At 42.0% G+C, this 19,462-nt stretch overlaps 1 protein-coding gene across 1 annotated transcript in view; it reads right to left on the bottom strand.

Moving 5' to 3' along the window:
• The window catches only part of HSD17B12 (hydroxysteroid 17-beta dehydrogenase 12), a 200,029-nt gene that overhangs the window by 64,306 nt on the left and 116,261 nt on the right, over positions 1-19,462 (bottom strand). Inside the window, exon 4 of the mRNA XM_002709065.6 lies at positions 10,572-10,679. Coding sequence (XP_002709111.2) covers positions 10,572-10,679 — 108 coding nt within the window. The remainder of the gene's footprint in view (positions 1-10,571; positions 10,680-19,462) is intronic.

A 19,462-nucleotide genomic window follows, 5' to 3' on the forward strand; every position in this document is an offset into this window, starting at 1 on the left:
TCATTTACATTTACTGCCCCCTCTGAAACTGTCTACATCACCTGCTTCCCTCTCTCCTGGGGAGAGGGTATTTAAGCTTCAACCATCTGACTCTTAAATTTCCTGCTTTTTATTGCTGCTGTGCACATGTGCAGGTTAATGAATTCATATGCCTTTTCTCCTGTTAGTCTGTCCATTGTCAGTTTATTTCAGCAGTGGCAATGACTGAACCTTCAAAGAGAAAATTTGAACTTCTCTGCTCTCCAAACAGTTTAATCTAGAAGACTATGGAACAGTGGGAATCCTGTGGAAAAGGGAAACCCCTGCAAATTCATTTTTAGACATTAGGTGGCAGCAATAACCAAACAGAGCAGGGAGAACGCTTCCAGTGAATTGCCAAAGGAAGAAAACAGGCTTTGGGTAGAAGTGAAGGATGGAAATATTCCCATTATAATTTAATCTTATTAAGCATGGTGCACGCAACGCCATCCCTGTATATTTCAGGATTCATTATAGGATTCACAAAACCAAAAAATGCTACAAATTGTCAGTAACATTACTAAGACAATTGAAAATCCCTTTTAAAATGGTAGTATCTTTAAAAAAAATTTATCTACAGATTCACTCTGATTCTTCCATTCATCATCTTTTTTTTTTTTTTAAAGATTTATTTATTTATTTGAAAGGCAGAATTACAAAGAGGGCAATGCAGAGAGAGAAAGCTTTCATCCATTGGTTCATTCTGCAAATGGCCACAACAGCCAGGCTGGGCCAGGCCAAAAGGAGCCAGGAGCTTCTTCTGGGTCCCATGTGGGTACAGGGACCCAACAACTTGGGCCATCCTCTGCTGCTTTCCTGGGCACAACAGCAGGGAGCTGGGTTGGAAGCAGAGCAGCGCCCATATGGGGAAGCCAGCAGTTTACCCACTATGCCAACAACAGTGGCCCCTAAAATGGCAGTATCTTAAATTAGCATTAAATACATTTATTGGTGCGTATTCTTGATTTCATAAAGTGAAGCACCAGAGATATTTAAATTTTTTCGAAGTGATTCACAAAACCCTTTTATGTGTGGAACATACCACGTCTTTGAGAAAATAAAAGGCACCTTTGTAACCTAAGAATTTCCATTTCTAATCACAACAGAGCACAAAAGGACCTTGAACAATAAAAAACCTTTCCCATCAGCTTCTCACTGCAGTTCTTTAATAGATTTTTTAAAAAAATAAACAATATTCTCTTTTCTTTCTTTTTAAAAATGTGATTTATTTGAAAAGCAGAAAGAGACAGGCACAGAGAAATATCCTATGTACTTGTTCACTCTTCAAATGCCCGCAACAGCTGGGACTGGAAAAGGCCAAAGCCAGGAGCCAGGAACTGAACCTGGTTCTCCCACAGGGGTGGTAGGAACCCAACTACTTGGGCCATCAGCTGTTGCACATTGAAAAGAAGCTGGAGGCCAGGACTGTGATGCAGCAAGCTAAGCCACCACTGGTGACACCAGCATCTCATACCGGAGTCCCGGCTGCTCTGCTTCTGATCCAGTTTCCTGTGAATGGGCCTGGGAAGGCTGCAGAGGATGGCCCAAGTGCTTGGGCACCTGCCACCCATGTGGGAGCCTCAGATGGAGTTCTAGGCTCCTGGCTTCTGGTGCTTGCAGCCATTTGGGGAGTAAACCAAAGGATGGGAGATCTCTTTCTTTGTCTCTCTCTGTGTCACTCTGTCAAATTAACAACAACAACAACAAAAACCCTTATTTTTTAAAAAAGAAAAGAAACTGGAATCTAGAGCAGAGCCAGGACTCAAACCCAGCAACTCCAATACTGGGCAAGGCATCCCGAGCAGCACCTAAATCACCAAGCCAAATGCGTATTCTTCGCTGGAGTTCTAAGACTGGGAAGAGCTCAACAGATGACAAGAGGCAGACAGAACAGGACCAAGAACAAGGACAAAGGAAGTGCACAGAGAAGGTGGTGGTGGGCAGAGGAGTGATCCTCACAGCTGGTCCTCACCGGGAAGAACAGAACGGGCTGGGAGCTTTGCTCTGTGCAGGACCCCAGCCCGAACACTTCAGGAAACACTAATGTCAGCATAAGTGAGGCCTTTGAAAGACTCAGAAAAATCCACAGAGGAATCCAGAATGTTATATAAGTGCTCTTATAAATTATATAGTACATTAAAAAATACACAAGATTTCTCTTCCTTCTAAACCAGCTGCAGTGAGGGCAATAGAAAATTAAGTGGATCTGCGTTGGGCATGAGGCAGGAGCAAACGACAACAAATGAGTGGAAAAAAAATGCTTTTGGACAAATATTATTGCCAGACATGGATAACCCCACATAGAGCACCACCAACTTGCTTCTTTACCCAGGATCATCAGAAATATAACACATTAGGGTAGTTTTAAAATATTTTGCCTAATGACAATATATATCAAACAGTACAAAATATTCCCCTCTATTTCTTTCTCCTTGTTTCAAATAGAAAAATTCAGTCTACATTTCAGTTACATTTGCAGTTACATACATGAGTGTAGTTCTGTCACTTAGAGTTCATTATTAAATACTGCCTTGAAAACCATACTGCCACTTCAGACTCAGCGCTCAGTATTTGACAAGAGGCAAGGGATTCTACTCGGCAAGCCTCAGTTTCCTTACTGTCCCTACATAGGAAACAGAGATGATAACTTAAGAACTGAATGAGAACGTAGGCATAAAATCTCCAGTTTAGTGCCTGGATCATTTTAACATGTAAATAAAAGGAGAAAAAGTTGTGATTGCTGTGTGGTCATTTGAAAAAAAAAAAAAAAAAGATTTATTTGAAAGGTAGAGTTACAGAGAGGAGGAGAGACAGAGAGATCTTCCATCCCCTTTGGTTAACTCCCCAAATGGCCCCTACAGTTGGGGCTGGGCCAGGCTTAAGCTAGGAGCCCAGAGTTCTTCTAGGTCTCCCATGTGGGTGCAGGGGCCCAAGCACCTGGGCCATCTTCCAGTGCTTTCCCAGGCGCATTAGCAGGGAGCTGGGTTGGGAGTGAAGCAGCAGGGTCTTGAGCAAGCACCCATATGGGATGCCAACATCACAGGCAGAGGTTTAACCTGCTACACCACAATGCCGGCCCCACTGTGCGGTCATTTATTCAAGAATTTATTGAATTAGCATTTTATTATATACAAGTCTGATCAGCAACAGAGTGGGGAAATGCTTCTACAAGACAAGCAGAATAGCTGTTGATGCTGACTAAATTTACCTCCTTGCTCCTCTACCCTCTTTATTTCATTCAAGTAGATCTACTCTTATCGTCTATAGTGAGAGAGTGGAAGATGACGCAGAGAAAATTCCTGCTCGCCTCGTTCACATATTGCTGGAGCTAGCACATGTTCATACTCTGACAGAGGATATTTGGAACACTATGTAAAACATTTTGCAAGCTTTACAGTTTTCATACACTTGTGAGTAGCAATTTCCAAATAAAAGAGAGTTTACAAGGCTTAAACTTTGCAGTGCTTTTCATCAGAAATTGAAACATTGAGTCAGAAGTGATACAACTGAACATCTCTCTTCCACTGTTTAATTATAATTTGCTACATGACCTTCACTACAAAACTAGGTAAGATTTGTCATACATAAAATTAGAAGAGGGGATGAGGAAAGAAAGATGACACAAGGTTAGTAGCTAAGTGTTAGCTAGCAGGAGAAGCATTTATCAGTTTCACGACTTACGGTTCTATTTACACTTCTGAAATCACAGAGCTAATTATCCAGTTTTTAGCTGAAGTTAATTAATACCATTAGTGGTTTTCAAGTGAAAGAAAATAAATTTGAATTCTAAAAGTTATGCTCACTTTAGAAATCCAATCTCAGTCAACACAACTAATGCAACTACGAGGCACTCTACTTAGTCTGATAATGTTCCTGATGAGTCTCCTGGAATATTTAAAAAAAAAAAAAAGGCAAGCAAAAAAACCCCACAACACCCAGGTACGTATTCAGCAATACAAGGCTTCGGCCTCATTCAACACAAAGAAGGCTTCCTCCCAGGCAAGAATGGCATTCATGTCCAATGATCCAACTGTCTCCTTGAATCTCCACTTGGATTTCTCATCACTTCAACAGCCAAGTGAAGGCACTTGTTGTCTCTGCAGAATTTACTCCCAATCTGCAGTTTCCTGTCTTACGGAAATGATATCGGTTGCTCAAGTCAGAACCTGTAAGTTGCTAATTACCAGTTGGCAAATGTTGGGCAAGTCTGTTTCTTGTCAGTAAAAAGGGTGTAAAAGCAAAAGAGGTTATTTCCAAGTACTTGAAATTTATCCTTCATGTACTTTCAACCAACTATCTGCTGCCTTTTTGCTCTTCCCCATCTCAGTACCCCAGTGATCACCAATCTTACTACTATAATTTCCTATTTAAGCCTATCCTCCATTCAAAACGATTTTTCCAAGTCTTTCACTAACTGAAATAGCCATTCTCTCAGGGCAATTGATCCAGCAAGAAGTAGACAGGTAAATAAACTTAATATTCTAATCGCAAGAAGATGTAAGTGGTAGGTGCCACATTCCAAAAGAAAGCCATATAAAACTATTAAACTATTTTCCAAAGTCCCGGAGACTAGCAAGGAGAAAAGCTGTAGTGTTTTTTTTGTTGTTGTTGTTTTGTTTTGTTTTGTTTTTTTGACAGGCAGAGTGGACAGTGAGAGAGAGAGACAGAGAGAAAGGTCTTCCTTTGCCGTTGGTTCACTCTCCAATGGCCGCCGCGGCCAGCGCGCTGCGGCCGGCGCACCGCGCTAATCCGATGGCAGGAGCCAGGTGCTTCTCCTGGTCTCCCATGGGGTGCAGGGCCCAAGCACTTGGGCCATCCTCCACTGCACTCCCTGGCCACAGCAGAGGGCTGGCCTGGAAGAGGGGCAACCGGGACAGAATCCGGTGCCCCGACCGGGACTAGAACCCGGGGTGCCGGCGCCGCAAGGCGGAGGATTAGCCTAGTGAGCCACGGTGCCGGCCTAAAGCTGTAGTTTTTATATTTCCAAACCTCCAGTGAAGGAAGGTTCCTTAATCAGCTGGCACTGGGAAGCTGCATCACTTCCTAGTGCATTCAACTTCCCTCCCTTCCAAGTTGTCCCAGAAAGGCCTTCCTCAGCACACTTACTGCAGCCCCCAGTTCTTCTCCCAGGACCGTTTAGTCCTTTCCTTTGATCCCTTGGGGGTATGAGCTATAAGGAAGTCATCTCTGAATCCCGACCCAATTACCTAGGAGTTGGCCATGTGGAAGCTAACCAGCCCTTTTCCTAAGTAACTAATAATACACCCAGGTCTTTGGTTAAGAAATTTAGAAAACTCAAGCACTGTAGAGACAGAGCTGACTGATCCAAACTCTGCTCAAACTACCTTTCTGGGAAAAACTAGGTTTTAGGGGAGAAAAATGGAACAAAAATGCTTCCCCCAATCCTAAGGGGAAGTGGTTGCATGAGCAGGAAGAACAAAGTTTGCATTCAGCTGAGGAGAAGGGACGGACACAAATTAAAAAATATTTCACTAGGCAGGCACTTGGGCCAGCAGTAAAACCACTGGTTAAGACACCTGCATCCCATATCAGAGTGCCTGGACTCCCAGCTCCTGCTCCTGATTCCTGCTTTCTACTAATGTAGACCCTGGGGGGCAGAGGTGATGGCTCAAGCAAACTGGATACTTAGATTGAGCTTTCGGTTCCTAGCTTTGGTTCCCAGGCCCTTGTGATATTTGGAGAGTGGGCCAGTGAATGGGAATGCTGCCCCACCCCCAATACAAATTAAAACTCACCAAATACATTAGTAGAGCAAGGATATGCTTATAAAGGTCATGGAAAAAAAGAACATAATATGGTCTATTCTTGCTGACCTCTACTGTCCCATATGTGGTTGCTATTAAAACAAGGCTTCTCCAAATTATGGACATTGCATGTGGATAGAACTAAAAGAGTCAACAGATGACGAAAGTTCTGAACACACTGAGCCAGCGTGGTCACATAGGTCATTCTGTACCAATTAATTGTCTTGATTCTACAACTTACATAAACCAGACACTTTAGGTGGAAAGGACTTTGAGAGAACTTGGCATACGAAAATTTTTGTCTAGGATGCATTAAAAACTTGAATAGAGCTATGGTTCATTTCCTTTTAAAATGAATCACAAATTAAGTAACTATATTTTCACAAGAGGACCTTTTTTTCTCCTTCTAGAATAAAGAATCTAACTTTTAAAAAAAAAGTTAAAGAAAACCATAGTAGTGGAATTTGAAAATAAGTATTATCTGTGGCATATTTCAAACCCAAGGCTGTTCCTCTGGCCTTGGTAAATTACGCCTCTCTGAGATGCATTGTACAAAGTCCTCCAAATCAATTTGTAGCACACAGGAGAGTCTCTCCTGAGGAATCAAGTCAGCATTACAGCAATCACATTCTGTTAACCAATTGTTTGCTTATTCAAAGCAGTAAGGACGTCATTTTCTCCAAATAGTTGGAGTTTTATAAGCTTTCTGAAATGTGTATTTCTTGGCATTTGTCATAAAGAAGACAGCAGATGTTGCTGTTTTTACATAACAGAGCTAAGAATCCAACTTCCCGACCTTAACCATTTATAGAGTTGCATCAAGTTATGGTGACCTTTCAGTATAAAGTGACACAATTCATTGCTGCTTTCTTTACACTTATCTTATCATGACAAAGGGCTTTAACATTTTCCTTTGTAATTCTGAAAATATTCATTTTCTTTATTAAACACTGAGTATGGTTTGGTCCTTAATATTATTCAAACAAATGGAATGTACACTGGTGATTATTTTTCTTTTTATCATGACTAGTTTCATCAATACTCAATAGAAAAAAATTTCTTCCTGTGACTTATTATGCATTTCTGGGTCTTGCTAGATATCAGTCTATACATAGACTATTTTAAGGGGCATTAAAAAAATGAGACCTGCATTTAGCCAAGGAGGAATCAGAATAAATAAGATTATTTTACCCTTACAAGACAGAGGCTGGGGTATAAGATTCAGATGGGGATGAGAAAGAGAATAAAAGAAGGTAAAGGGGCTAAAAGCCCAGGTAATCATAAGAGAAAGAAAATAGGTAAATCTCAGACTAAAGTGTTATTCTCACACTAGAGAAAGAACCCTAAGATTAGCATTGATCTAAGATTAGCATTGATTAGCAGATGATCAAGTGAGGCTGGTGCTGTGGTGTAGCAGGTAAAACCTTCACCTGCAGTGCTGGCATCCCATAAAAGTGCAGGTTCGAACCCTAGATGCTCCACTTCCATCCAGCTCTTTGCTATGGCCTGGGAAAGCAGTAGAAGATGGCCCAAGTGCTTGGCCTCTGCACCCATGTTGGGTACCTGGAAGAAGCTCCTGGTTCCTGGCTTTGGATCTGCCCAGCTCTAGCCATTGAAGCCATTTGGGGAGTGAACCAGTTCATGGAAGATTCTCTCTCTCCCTCTCTCTCTTTCTGTAACTCTGCCTTTCAAATAAATAAATAAATCTTTAAAGAGAAATATGATCTAGTAATAATATAAAATTGGCAGCAAACCATACTGGAGTGTCCAGCTTTGAGTCTTGCCTCTGCTTCTGCTACAGCTTCCTGTTGCTGTGCTTTCTGGGAAGTAGCAAGTGATGGCTGAAGTACTTGAGTCCCTATAACCCATGTGGGAGACCCAGATTGGGTTGCCAGATCCTGGCTTCAGCCTAGCCCAGGACCAGCTTTTGAGGGCATTTGGGGAGTAAACCAACAAACAGAAGAGTTATCTCTCTTTCTTTGCTTTCCAAATAATTTCAATAATGATGATGATGATGAAAAACATGGTAAATTAAAATTACAATGCAATATCAGTGTAGGTATCTGCTAATAAAAGTCGATAATAATTACATAAATCTTAGGATTAAGCAGAGATTTGTAGTGGAACAGGAAGAAAACTAAATTTATGGCTCAGCCAATGAGAGAATGTATGAGAAAGTGCTATTATACATTAGCTACAACTCTGTAGTCAACTAGAAATCAAAACTGAAGTATGGATGTTTCAACAAGTATTGAGTCAGGAATCTTAAGTGACAATATAATTTCAAAGCAGGATTTCTCAGCCTCAGCACAGCTGTGAGACACTGTCTTCAATGCATGGAATGTTGAGCAGCATCCTTGACCTTTGTCCACTAGGGGGCAGTATAGCTACCTTCCTCTCGCCAAGCAGCGGCAATCAGAAATGCCTCTGAATGTTGCCAGACCTTAGAAAATTGCCCTTGGATAACAGATGGCCAAGATGAACTAGAGCTGAGATGTCCTATATAGCAGCTGCTAAAATGTAGCTAGTCTGAATTGAGATATGCTATAAATGTAAAATACACACTAGACTTAAAGACTCAGGATGAAAACAATGCAAAATATTTCAATAATTCCTTACAATGCTTACTTGCTAAAATGATATTTTGGAAGTGTGATTTAAAATAAAATGCATCATTAAAATTGACTTTTTCTTTTTTAGTTTTGAAAAAAATGTGACTACTAGAAAAGTATAAATCACATTTGTGGCACAAATTATTTCCATTGGCCACTACCTAACTAGTGAAAGGGGGAAAAAAACCTCCAACTTTCATGCTGTATGCTCCAGGCAGACTTTGATGAAAAAGAGGGGGGAGGGGCCAAAAAGTCCTCTGGGGCCAGTGCTATGGCATAGCGGGTAAAAATGCCACCTGCAGTGCCGGCATCCCATATGGGCACTAGTTTGAGACCCAGCTGCTCCACTTCCAATCCAGCTCTCTGCTGTGGCCTGGGAAATCACTAGATGAGCCAAGTCCTTGGGCCCCTGCATCTGTGTGGGACACCCAGAAGAAGCTCCTGGCTCTGACTTCAGATTGGCACAGCTCTGGCTGTTGTAGCCGTTGTGAACCAGCGGATGAAAGACCTTTCTCTCTCTCTCTCTGCAACTCTGCCTTTCAAATAAATCTTTTTTAAAAAAGTCCTCTTTTCAGTTTTTTCTTTACATTCTCTATATTCTCCTTGGATGATCTCTAGTCTCATTGCTTCCGTGAGATTTCTACTCATAGATATCTAATCTCCAAACTGTATCTCCTGCTGAGCTCTACTGAAACCTAGATCCATACATCGAACTCTCAGCAACCCCATTTGAACACCCCAGCAAAACTCCACATTTCAATGACCCTCCTTCCTTAAAAGGTTCCTCTTCAAGGATTCCCCTTTTTAGTAAATGGCACTATTGATACAGATTTCAAGTCTGAAACCTGAAAGTCATCCATGGTTCTCTCTTCATTCCACATGCAAACTCTCACCAAATCAAACTTCATCTACTTCCTAAATATTTCTAGGGAGAGGGCCAGAGGATGGAAGATCTCCCTCTCTCTTCTCTGTTACTCTGCCTTTGAAATAAACAAACAGATCTTTAATAAAATGGTGGGAAACTTACCAAGCCTATTTTGTCCCCTTAAAACTCTTCTGGTGAATCTTTTATATATATATATATATATATATATATATATATATATATATATATATATACACACACACACACACACACACACACTCACACTCACACACACACATATAAAGATTTATTCATTCATTTAAAGGAGAGAGTTACAGAGAGGCAGAGGCAGAGAGAGGTCTTCCATCCACTGCTTCACTCCCCAGATGGCTGCAACAATAGGAGCTGAACTGATCCAAAGCCAGGAACCAGTAGCTTCTTCCAGGTCTCCGACATAGGTGCAAGACTTGGGCCATCTTCTACTGCCTTCCCAGGCTACAGCAGAGCTGGATCAGAAGTGGAGCTGCCGGGACTTGAACTGGTGCCCATATGGGATGCCAGCACTGCAGGTGGTGGCTTTACCTGCTATGCCACAGTGCTGGCCCCTCCATAAAAATATTAAATACTTCCAGTATCTTAGCAAAAGTGTCTTTTTTTTGTATTAAGAGTGCTGACACATAACAAGAAAGTAGTAGATTTAGAAAAAAAAACAAAGCAAAAACTGAATCCAGTTGCACCACTCAGTCTTCATGTGACCTTAAGCAAATCTCTGATCGATGCATTTCAGCTGGGGCATGCCTCCCTCAAGGGATGAAATTTGATGGGGGGGGGGGGGCTGATTTTTTTTATATAAATATAAAGCACAGACATATATGCTAGCATATCTACAAAATTAAAATTTCATGAAGGGTGCAACTGGGAGGAAACATGACTGAAAGGACTTCTCAGGGGAGCAGTAATAACCAACAGGAGTAGAACACTTTCCTAAGTCTTGGCTTCCTCCACTGGATGCGGCTCGGCATCACCCTCCTTAAAGGATTATTACTAGGTAACTATATCTAAATGCACACAGAGAGAACAGGAAATAAGGCAGGCAGGGAAATAACCAAATTTTACAGCAGTCAATATATCACGAAAAATATAAAGATCCAAATGCATATACATTAATATCGCCTGATGACCAACAGCAGGAATAAAGCAATTTTCTTCTCATGGTTATTTTACCTCTGAACACCTAAGAAGAAATGTAGTCATTGTGAAAGTCAAATAACAAAGGCAAGAAAAATCCATAAATGAGGCAAAAATACAAACCTAAAACGCCAATTTCAAGACCTGCCAAGCCTGTTTCAATTTTGTCATAAATATCTTCTGATGCAAAGTCAACAGCAATAGTTCGTGTCTCCACTTTGAATTTTTCTTCTAGGGGGAAAAAAACACAAAGGAGAAGAGATGGGAAATTAATACATGGCAATCAGGATTAAAGCATTTGATAACATTATCCTTTCAAACTCCTCCCTGCTACCATGTGATATGGCATTTAGACCAGGAAAATTTTAAGCCATCTTGAGGTCTTGAAGAGATCAGATAGAGCCAACACAATAGTTCAGCCAACACAATCCCAATGTCGTCACAGGGTTGGCTGAATGTTCCTTAATCAGCTTTCTTTTTATAAATCAATCCTGATAACTACTTGTTAGCCCCTTATACACAAACAGTAAAACATGATTCATGTCATAATGCTATATACTCTTTAACTATCACTGGCTTTGTGAGTTTAATTGCAAATTGATGTTCCATAATTTCAGGAAGAAGTCTTTAGGATGTAAAATATCATAAAGAGTGATATATGAAAATAAAAAGCCTGTCTTATTAAAATGGAAATAAAAGTGAATGTGATCTTATTGTAATTTTACTGCTTGGTTAATAGTTAATAGTCACACATTTTAAAATCCACACAAAATGCACAGCCATAAATCTATACAGCGACACAAGAAAGACCTCAGTGTTTTACTTCACACAGGACTATTAAGGTCTAAACAGAACTGACGGAAATAATAACTTCAGAAATGAGACCCTGGAGAAATAAAACTCATCTGTGGTAACGTATAATGCTTCCTTCTGCCTTCACTAGACAGCCCTTGGAGGAGATAGCATGGGCTTTCAGGTCACTCACACATGGGCACCAATTTCATTTCCACACTGATCTGCAAAATGACTTTGAGCAAGTCACACATCCTCTTTCAGCCTCCACATCCTCTTGTGAAAATGAAGGTAACACCGTTCAACTTATGACACGAAGCTCAGATAACAGCTCTTGGCACACAGAAGGCACTCCGTAAGTGCTAACACCCCTTCCCCTCCTCAATCATCCCTACTTTCCCTTGGCCTGGTGAAGTTCAGCAGGCTGGGAATGATGTTCTCTAGAACTTGCTGAGAATTCAAAGAACTAATTTAAAAAATCCTGCTTCCAAAAATAAATCTTTCTTCAGTGGAAGTCAATGTCAGCTCATTGCAGGGTATGTAGGATTAATCCTCATAGGAAGTATCTTTTCTTGATCTGAAAGGATTTATGTCTAAAACTTAAGAGCTGGTTCATGAGAGATTTGATTCTTAGACTCAATGAAACATATTGACTGTAGGTAAAAATCCATGAATAAACAGGAGAGAAGAACTGACCTAGACCTCATCTGATGCTAAAAGTATACTTACTGCTCCAATACAAATGGGCTATACATGTGCTTATGTAATGGAGAGCCAGATATAGAGCTATCATTTCACAATAGCTGGGCCAACATATCTTACCACAAACGGTTCACAGATTTACCACCAGTAAACAGAGAAAACTGACTTTATTAGAGCCGCAGATTCACAAGGGGAAAATGCCCGAAAACAAAAGGCCAAAGGGGCATCTTTTATCAGTGTAAACCTTTATTCAAAGATAAAATAAGATATATTTCCCTATTTGTTTTGAAAAGCAAAGTATTTTTCCACACTAGCACCATGTACTGACATTTAGAAAAATTTCTCTTTGGTGACTTTATTTATTTATTTATTTTAAAGATTTGTTTATTTATTTGAAAGGCAGAGTTACACACAGGGAGAGAGAGGGAGAAAGAGATCTTTTATCTACTGGATCAATTGCCCAATGGTTTCAAAGTCCAAGGCTGGGCCAGGCCAATGCCAGGAGTCTGAAACTCCATCCAGTCTCTCACGTGGGTGTCGGGGCCCAAGCACTTGGGCCATCTTCTGCTGTCTTCCCAGGTACATTGGCAGCAGCTGGATTAAAAGCAAAGAGCAGCCAGGACTCCAATCCACACTCATTTGGGATGCCAGCATCACAGGTGGTAGCTTAACCCACTCACCACAACACCAGCCCCCTAGTAATTTTAAAGCCAATTCACAAGTCCTAAATCAAATTTGCTATTTTATATCTCACAGATGTGGTGAAGACATTTACATGGTCCAATCTTACACAGATATGCTGTAAAAAAATTCAATGACACTTTTGGAAAGAATGATATTAATCAGTGAAGCCCCAAGTACAATTTTCTCTTTCTTTCTGGATAAGTAAAATGGTTCCTAGTGCAAGTTTTCCAAGATAATAAAAATATTTGGGGGCTGGCATTGTAGTGCAGTGGGCTAAAGCCCTGGCCTACAGTGCTGGCATCCCTTATGGGCTCTGGTTTAAGTCCCGGCTGCTCCACTTCCAATTCAGCTCTCTGCTATGGCCTGGGAAAGCAGTGGAGGATGGCCCAAGTCATTGGGCCCCTGCACCCACATGGGAGACCCGGAGGAAGCTCCTGGTTCGTGGGGCTTTGGGTCGGCTCAGCTCCGGCCGTTGCGGCTATTTGGGGAGTGAACCAGCGAATGGAACACCTCTCTGCCTCTCTTGCTCTACCTCTCTCTGTAACTCTGTCTTTCAAATCAATACAAATAAATCTTTAAAAAAAATTTCAACTTACACTTGGAATCATGTCCCAATCCAATAATACTGTTTGTTTTTTCTTAAGAACCTTTCTTAACTGCCTCTATTGGGGTCATGTCTTTCGATTTTTTTAATAGTACTTTTTAAAAAAATGATTTATTTATTTTTTTGAAAGGTAGAGTTCCAGAAAGGCAGATGTAGAGAGAGAGAAAGAGAGAGAGAGGGAGGAAGAGAAAGAGAGAGGTCTTCCACCATCTTGTTCACTCCCCAAATAACTACAACAGCCAGAGCTGCACTGATCAGAAGCCAGGAGCCAGGAACCTCTTCCAGGTCTCCCACTAGAGTACAGGGGCCCATGGACTTAGGCTATCTTCCACTGTTTTCCCAGGCCATGGCAGAGAGCAGGATCAGAAGTGGAGCAGCAGGGACTAGAACCAGCGCCCATATGGGATGCCAGCATTGCAGGTGGCGCCCTCACCCACTGTGCCACAGCACCAGCCCCCTGTCTTTTGCTTTTTTTAAAACACAGGTCGGGGCCGGTGCTGTGGCGAAGCGGGTTAACGCCCTGGCCTGAAGCGCAGGCATCCCATATGGGTACCGGTTCGAGACCCGGCTGCTCCACTTCCGATCTCTCTGCTGTGGCCTGGGAAAGCAGTGGAAGATGGCCCAAGTCCTTGGGCCCCTGTACCCATATGGGAGACCCAGAAGAAGCTCCTGGCTCCTGGCTTTGGATTGGCATAGCTCCGGCCGTTGCGGCCAAATGGGGAGCGAACCATCGGATGGAAGACCTCTCTCTCTCTCTCTCTCTCTCTCTCTCTCTCTCTCTCTCTGCCTCTCTTCTCTCTGTGTAACTCTAACTTTCAAATAAATAAATAAAAAATCTTTAAAAATAAAACACACAGGTCAGATCATGTCATTTCCCTCCTCACAAATCCCCAAACATGTATCTCTCACCCAGAAAAAGAGCCAGAAGTCTTAGGCAACAGCTTAACACTTCTCAGACTCAAGTGCAGTTACTCTCCCATCTGCTTTCCCACTCTGGCCACAGTGGCCCCTAGCAGTTCTTGCATCACAGGATGTCCTCCATATAGGCTCAGGACATGTGCACTTACCGTTCCCCCTAATTGGAACATTCTTTCTCTGCAGCCTTTGTCTTTTTTGAATCCTTAAGTGAATAATACCTTCTCCGTGATGCCATCCCTGATCACTCTGAAAAAAATGTAGCCAGCCCTGCCCTAGCACCCTTCACCCCCTTTTCTGCTTTGTTTTATTCCACTGCATGTACCACCTTCAATACACTTGCATTTTACGTGTATGTGCTTGCTGTCTGTGCTCATCTGCCCCTGTCAGAATTAAGCTTCATGAAGACGAGGACCTGGCTCTGCTTTGTTCATTTGCTCAACAAGGTCACAAATGATCTAGAATTTTTCTGCCTTCCTCTGGTTTTCCCTCAGGTTGGCTCCCTTCCGGATTTCAAGAGAATCATTGCCATCCCAAGCATCACATGCAGACAAATGTTCAGGGCAGAGCTGGTATGGCTCTTTTACGCATCCCTTTCACAAAGTGAGGAAAACTCCTCCAGATGAATCTGACAGACATCTCCTTTCCAAGGATTATAGCAAATGCATGCTCTCCAGCAGGCCCATGGGTGGGCTGTGAGAATTCCATGAACTGCCCTCACCTCTGCTATCAGGTTGTAGGAATCAAAAATAGCAGCATACACATAAGAATAGGACAAGAGCTGCCTTTTGCTGGCCCAGGCAATCAGATGAGAAGTATAATGAGCGTTCTTCAAGGCCAGTATAGGAGTAGCTGGCTTCCTTATGAACTGGGGAAGTGCACTGGGGCAACTGCCTCCTCCACACGGCCTAGCCCACTGCATCTGACCCCACCAAGAGACGACAAATGGACAAGAATCTTCTAATCTTCAGCATCCACATAAATATGTTTTAAGTACTTGCAACAGAAGCGGATACCAGATACACATGATACAACTCTCATTTCCACTCTCACCACCTCCCCAGTCTGAGGATTTTCCCTAAGTCTACAAGCCAGCAACAGCCCGTGGATGAAGATTCAGAACTTTAACAAAGCCTTGGGAAGGGTACTTCTTCTGGGTCCTCTCACCCTTCTGCCACCATAAAGGCCCAAAGAGTAACAGAGCCTCTGCCAAGTCTTTTCCCAGAGTAGGAACTGTAAGAAGTTAAATCGATTCCCTGCAGGCATGTGGGATAAAGGCAAAGAAACAACAGAATTCAGAGGTTGCAATGGAAACAAGATGAGCCACTCAACTGCCCCTTCAAGGACACTTGTGGCATCACCTGTGGGAACACCATCAGCGGTCCCTGTAGGGACTGTCTCGGCTGCAGAGTTGGCTTGTCACACAATTCCCATGGTATCACATCTAGTGACTGACCACTCTGGGGATATAAAGGCATTGGTTAGGTTCTGGTTCCATAATTGCACCCGATTTATGTCTTATATTCCTGTGCTTTAGTAATGACTTAATTTTCGTTATTCTGGCTTTAAGGTAGGTTTTAGGGGTGGGTTTTATGGTGCAGCAGTTAAGATATCACTTGGGATACCTGTACTTCATATTGGTATGCCTGGATTTGAGTCCCAGCTCCATTTCGAAGTCCAGCTTCCTGCTTAAGTGTACCCTGTGAGGCAGCAGATGATGGCTCAAGTATTTGGGCCCCTGCCACTCACTTGGGAAACCAAATAGAGTTCCAGGCTCCAGGCTCCAGGCTCCAGCTGTTAGAGGCCATTTTGGAGAATGAATGAGTTGATGGAAGATCTCTTTCTTGTCTCTCTCAGTCATTCTGCCTTTCAAATAAATAAAAGTTTTTTTCTAAAAAAAGATAGGTTTTAGTATTTTTAGTAGTACAAGTCTCCTTCATTGTTCTTCTTTTGCAAAACTTTATTGCTTATTCTTGCCTATTTAGTCTCTATTTAGTTTCATTGGGACTGTATTAACCATTTCAATTAAATCTATGAAGAATGACTAAGAGGCATTCCCTCCAGGCTCTTCAGTTACTCAAATGCTTTAAAACATCTCACAGTAAAACCCTGTGGTTGCAAATTCTCAAAGAAAATAAAGAATTACATTTTAGAGTAATAATACTATCATGCAAAGAAATAATAATTTTATATTTATATATATTACATAAATATATTCAATAACTTTATAGATTATTAGGAACACTTCCCTTACTTTCTCAAGGAGGTTGGTCAAGTGTAATCTGCATAAATTTGTGTATTATTTATAATTTTCCAATTAATAAAAACAGAAAAGAATATACCGATGTCCTATGTCCCAACATCCACTCCAAATAAACAACCTGCTTCCCCTCCAAGCCCAGGCACTGTCCACTCTTGAATTCTTGTTACACTCACCCTCCCCCATCTTTTCCATATTTACCATCGAGCAATGTCACCACCTTTGTGGAGGTATTTTTCATGTTTCCCATTTCTGCCAGGGTGAGGCTCTGTCTCTGTGTTACACTCCTGAAACTTTCTACATAACCCTATTAATCACCTGCCATAATATGTTAAGCAAAGAGCCTCCACTTCTTAACAAACAGGGATCCTTCTCTGTCATCTTTGGATTCCCAGCACCTAGCACAATGCCTGGCATAGAGCAGGGGTCACTCTGCTAAAGATCTGTTGAATGAGTAAATACATCTAGGCCAACACAGCTGACTTATTAAAATCATCTTCCCCACACTTCTTGAACTCTTCCCTAAAAAACCAAAACTGCACTCTGTCTATATGTATGTTTATATAAAATGTCTCCATATAAGCTAAAATAAGGCAATCTGAAGCCTAAGATAAACTGAGAGACGACTCAGTTTTTCCATCTGTCCTGCATGGGTTTGGACTATGAATCTCACGGAAATTCAAACATTTTCATGTTATAAGAAACCATAGAAACCATCCAGGCTCATGAATAAGTACTCCAGGAGCTTAACTCAGGGCAGAGAAATGAAGGCTGAGGATATTTTAGTCATGGATCACTCTCCCTATTCCCAGTCCTGAGAAAGATAATGAGGGGGAGAGGAGAGGCTCTTTGGGAAATGGCACAATATTCAATGCTTACCAATTTTAGATTCTTAAATCTAAATTCATTATATTCAGCTTATCACTATAAAAATGTCTTGCATTTTTTTGTTAAAAACTCCATTTTAACATAAATCATCTTACATTATTTAGAAATATAAAAGAAGTATAATGAGTCTTTTGTACTTTCTCTAATTTCTTTTAAATTCTATTTATTTATTTGAGTGACACAGTCAGAAAGAACTCCCAAATGCTGAGAATGGTCCCCCACATGGGGCCAAAGCCAGGAGCCAGGAACTCAAGCCAGGTCTGCCACACGGGTGGTAGGAATCCAATTACTTGAGCCATCACTGCTGCCTCCCACGGTCTTAACGCAGTAGTTGGAGCCAGGAATTGAACCCAGGTTCTCAATGTGGGGCACAGATGGCTTAACTGAAAGGCTAAACACCCACTCTCGACATTCCCTGATTTTAACCAGAAGACAAAAACCCAAAAGTCTCCTAACCAACACTCACTAATTGCTTTTCTGGTCTTCTTCCCCCTGAACTGAAACTGTACCATCATCACCTTCTACCTCTCCCCTTGGGGTAACATGTCTTCCTACAAAGAATGCCTGCCTTAGGTAGCACTGGAAAAAAGTGACTATGCCCTAGAATGAATAACTGATCTGATTCCATCTCTAAAGGCCCATTTAATGATAATTATCAGAGATGTTACACTAATAATGGTCTCTTTCTTTTTCTACAGAAAAAATATTCATGATCATTTAAATCTCATGTAAGGAAACTCACTTTTACTCAAGCCAAAACATTATTCACAGTTCATCAGGATTACATCTCAAACCAAACACTTCTTTATTTTAAGCCAAAGTTTTTATTGCAGCCTCTTTAACTGCAACTACCACCTTCAAGAAATAAAACCTCATATATACTATATAAATTTGTTCCATTGATAGGACATGAGCAGCTTCCATTTTTATGTGGTTTTTAAAAATATTTATTTGGTTGAAGCACAGAGTGAGAAGGAGAGAGAGAGAGAGAGAGAAAGAGAGAGAGAGAGAGAGCAATCTTCCAACTGCTGGTTCACCCCCCAAATGGCTGCAACAGCCAAAGCTGAGCCAGGCTGAAGCCAGAAGAGTCCTATCTGGGTCTCCCCCTGGGGTATCAGGGGCCCAAGTACTAGGGCCATCTTCCACTGCCTTTCCAGGTACAATAGCAGGAAGGTGGATCTTCCAGTTCAGCTCTCTGCTGTGGTCCAGGAAGGCAGTGGAGGATGGCCCAAGTGCTTGGACCCTACACCCGCATGGGAGACCAGGAGGAAGCACCTGGCTCCTGGCTTCAGATAGGCGAAGCGTGCTGGCCACAGTGCGCCGGCTGTAGAGGTAATTTGGGGGGTGAACCAACGGAAGGAAGACGTTTCTCTCTGTCTCTCTCTCTCTCTCTCACTGTCTAACTCTGCCTATCAAAAAAAAAAAAAAAAAAAAAAAATGGAGCAACTGGGACACAAACAGGCACTCCAAGATAGGATGTCAGTGTTGCAAGCAGTGGCTTAATCTGATGCATCACAACACCAGCTCCAGGTTCCATTCTTTCATAAGCTCTGAGTTCTACACTCGGTTCAGGTGTTGTAGACTCTGGAAGAGGCCACCCTTGAAGCAAGTTCCAGATGAGAATGCTTATTTCTAGCACTTGGTAAACAAAAGGCTGGCCAAAGACAAAACTGAAGTTTTATTTTTTGAGAGTTAACTCTATCTGTTTGCATCAGCTGAATATTCTTTTTCAAATGACCATGAATATCAGATTTCACTTAAAAAGGGATTTATTGGGACTGGCGTTGTGGTACAGCAGGTGGAGCAGCCACTTAGAACAACTGCATACCATATTGGAGTGCTTCTGATCCAGCTTCCTGATTCTGATCCTCTCCACCTCTGATGCAGCTCCCTGCAAACGCTCCTGGAAAGGCAGTGGATGATGGCCTAAGCACTTAGGTCCCTGCCCCCATGAGGGAGACCTGGATGAAGTTCTAGGCTCCTGGCTTCAGAGAGGCCAGCCCTAGCTCTTATGGGCATTTGGAGACTGAACCAGTGGATGGAAGATATCTCTCTCTCTCTCTTTCTCTCTCTCATTCTGTCTCTCTGCCTTTCAAATAGACAGGTCTTCCATCCACTGGTTCACTACCTAAATGGCCCAAACAGCCGGAGCTGGGCCCATCCAAAGCC

Source organism: Oryctolagus cuniculus, chromosome 1, assembly GCF_051225735.1.
Source record: "Oryctolagus cuniculus isolate XC-2025 breed Fujian yellow rabbit chromosome 1, ASM5122573v1, whole genome shotgun sequence".
Taxonomy (NCBI): Eukaryota; Metazoa; Chordata; class Mammalia; order Lagomorpha; family Leporidae; genus Oryctolagus; species Oryctolagus cuniculus.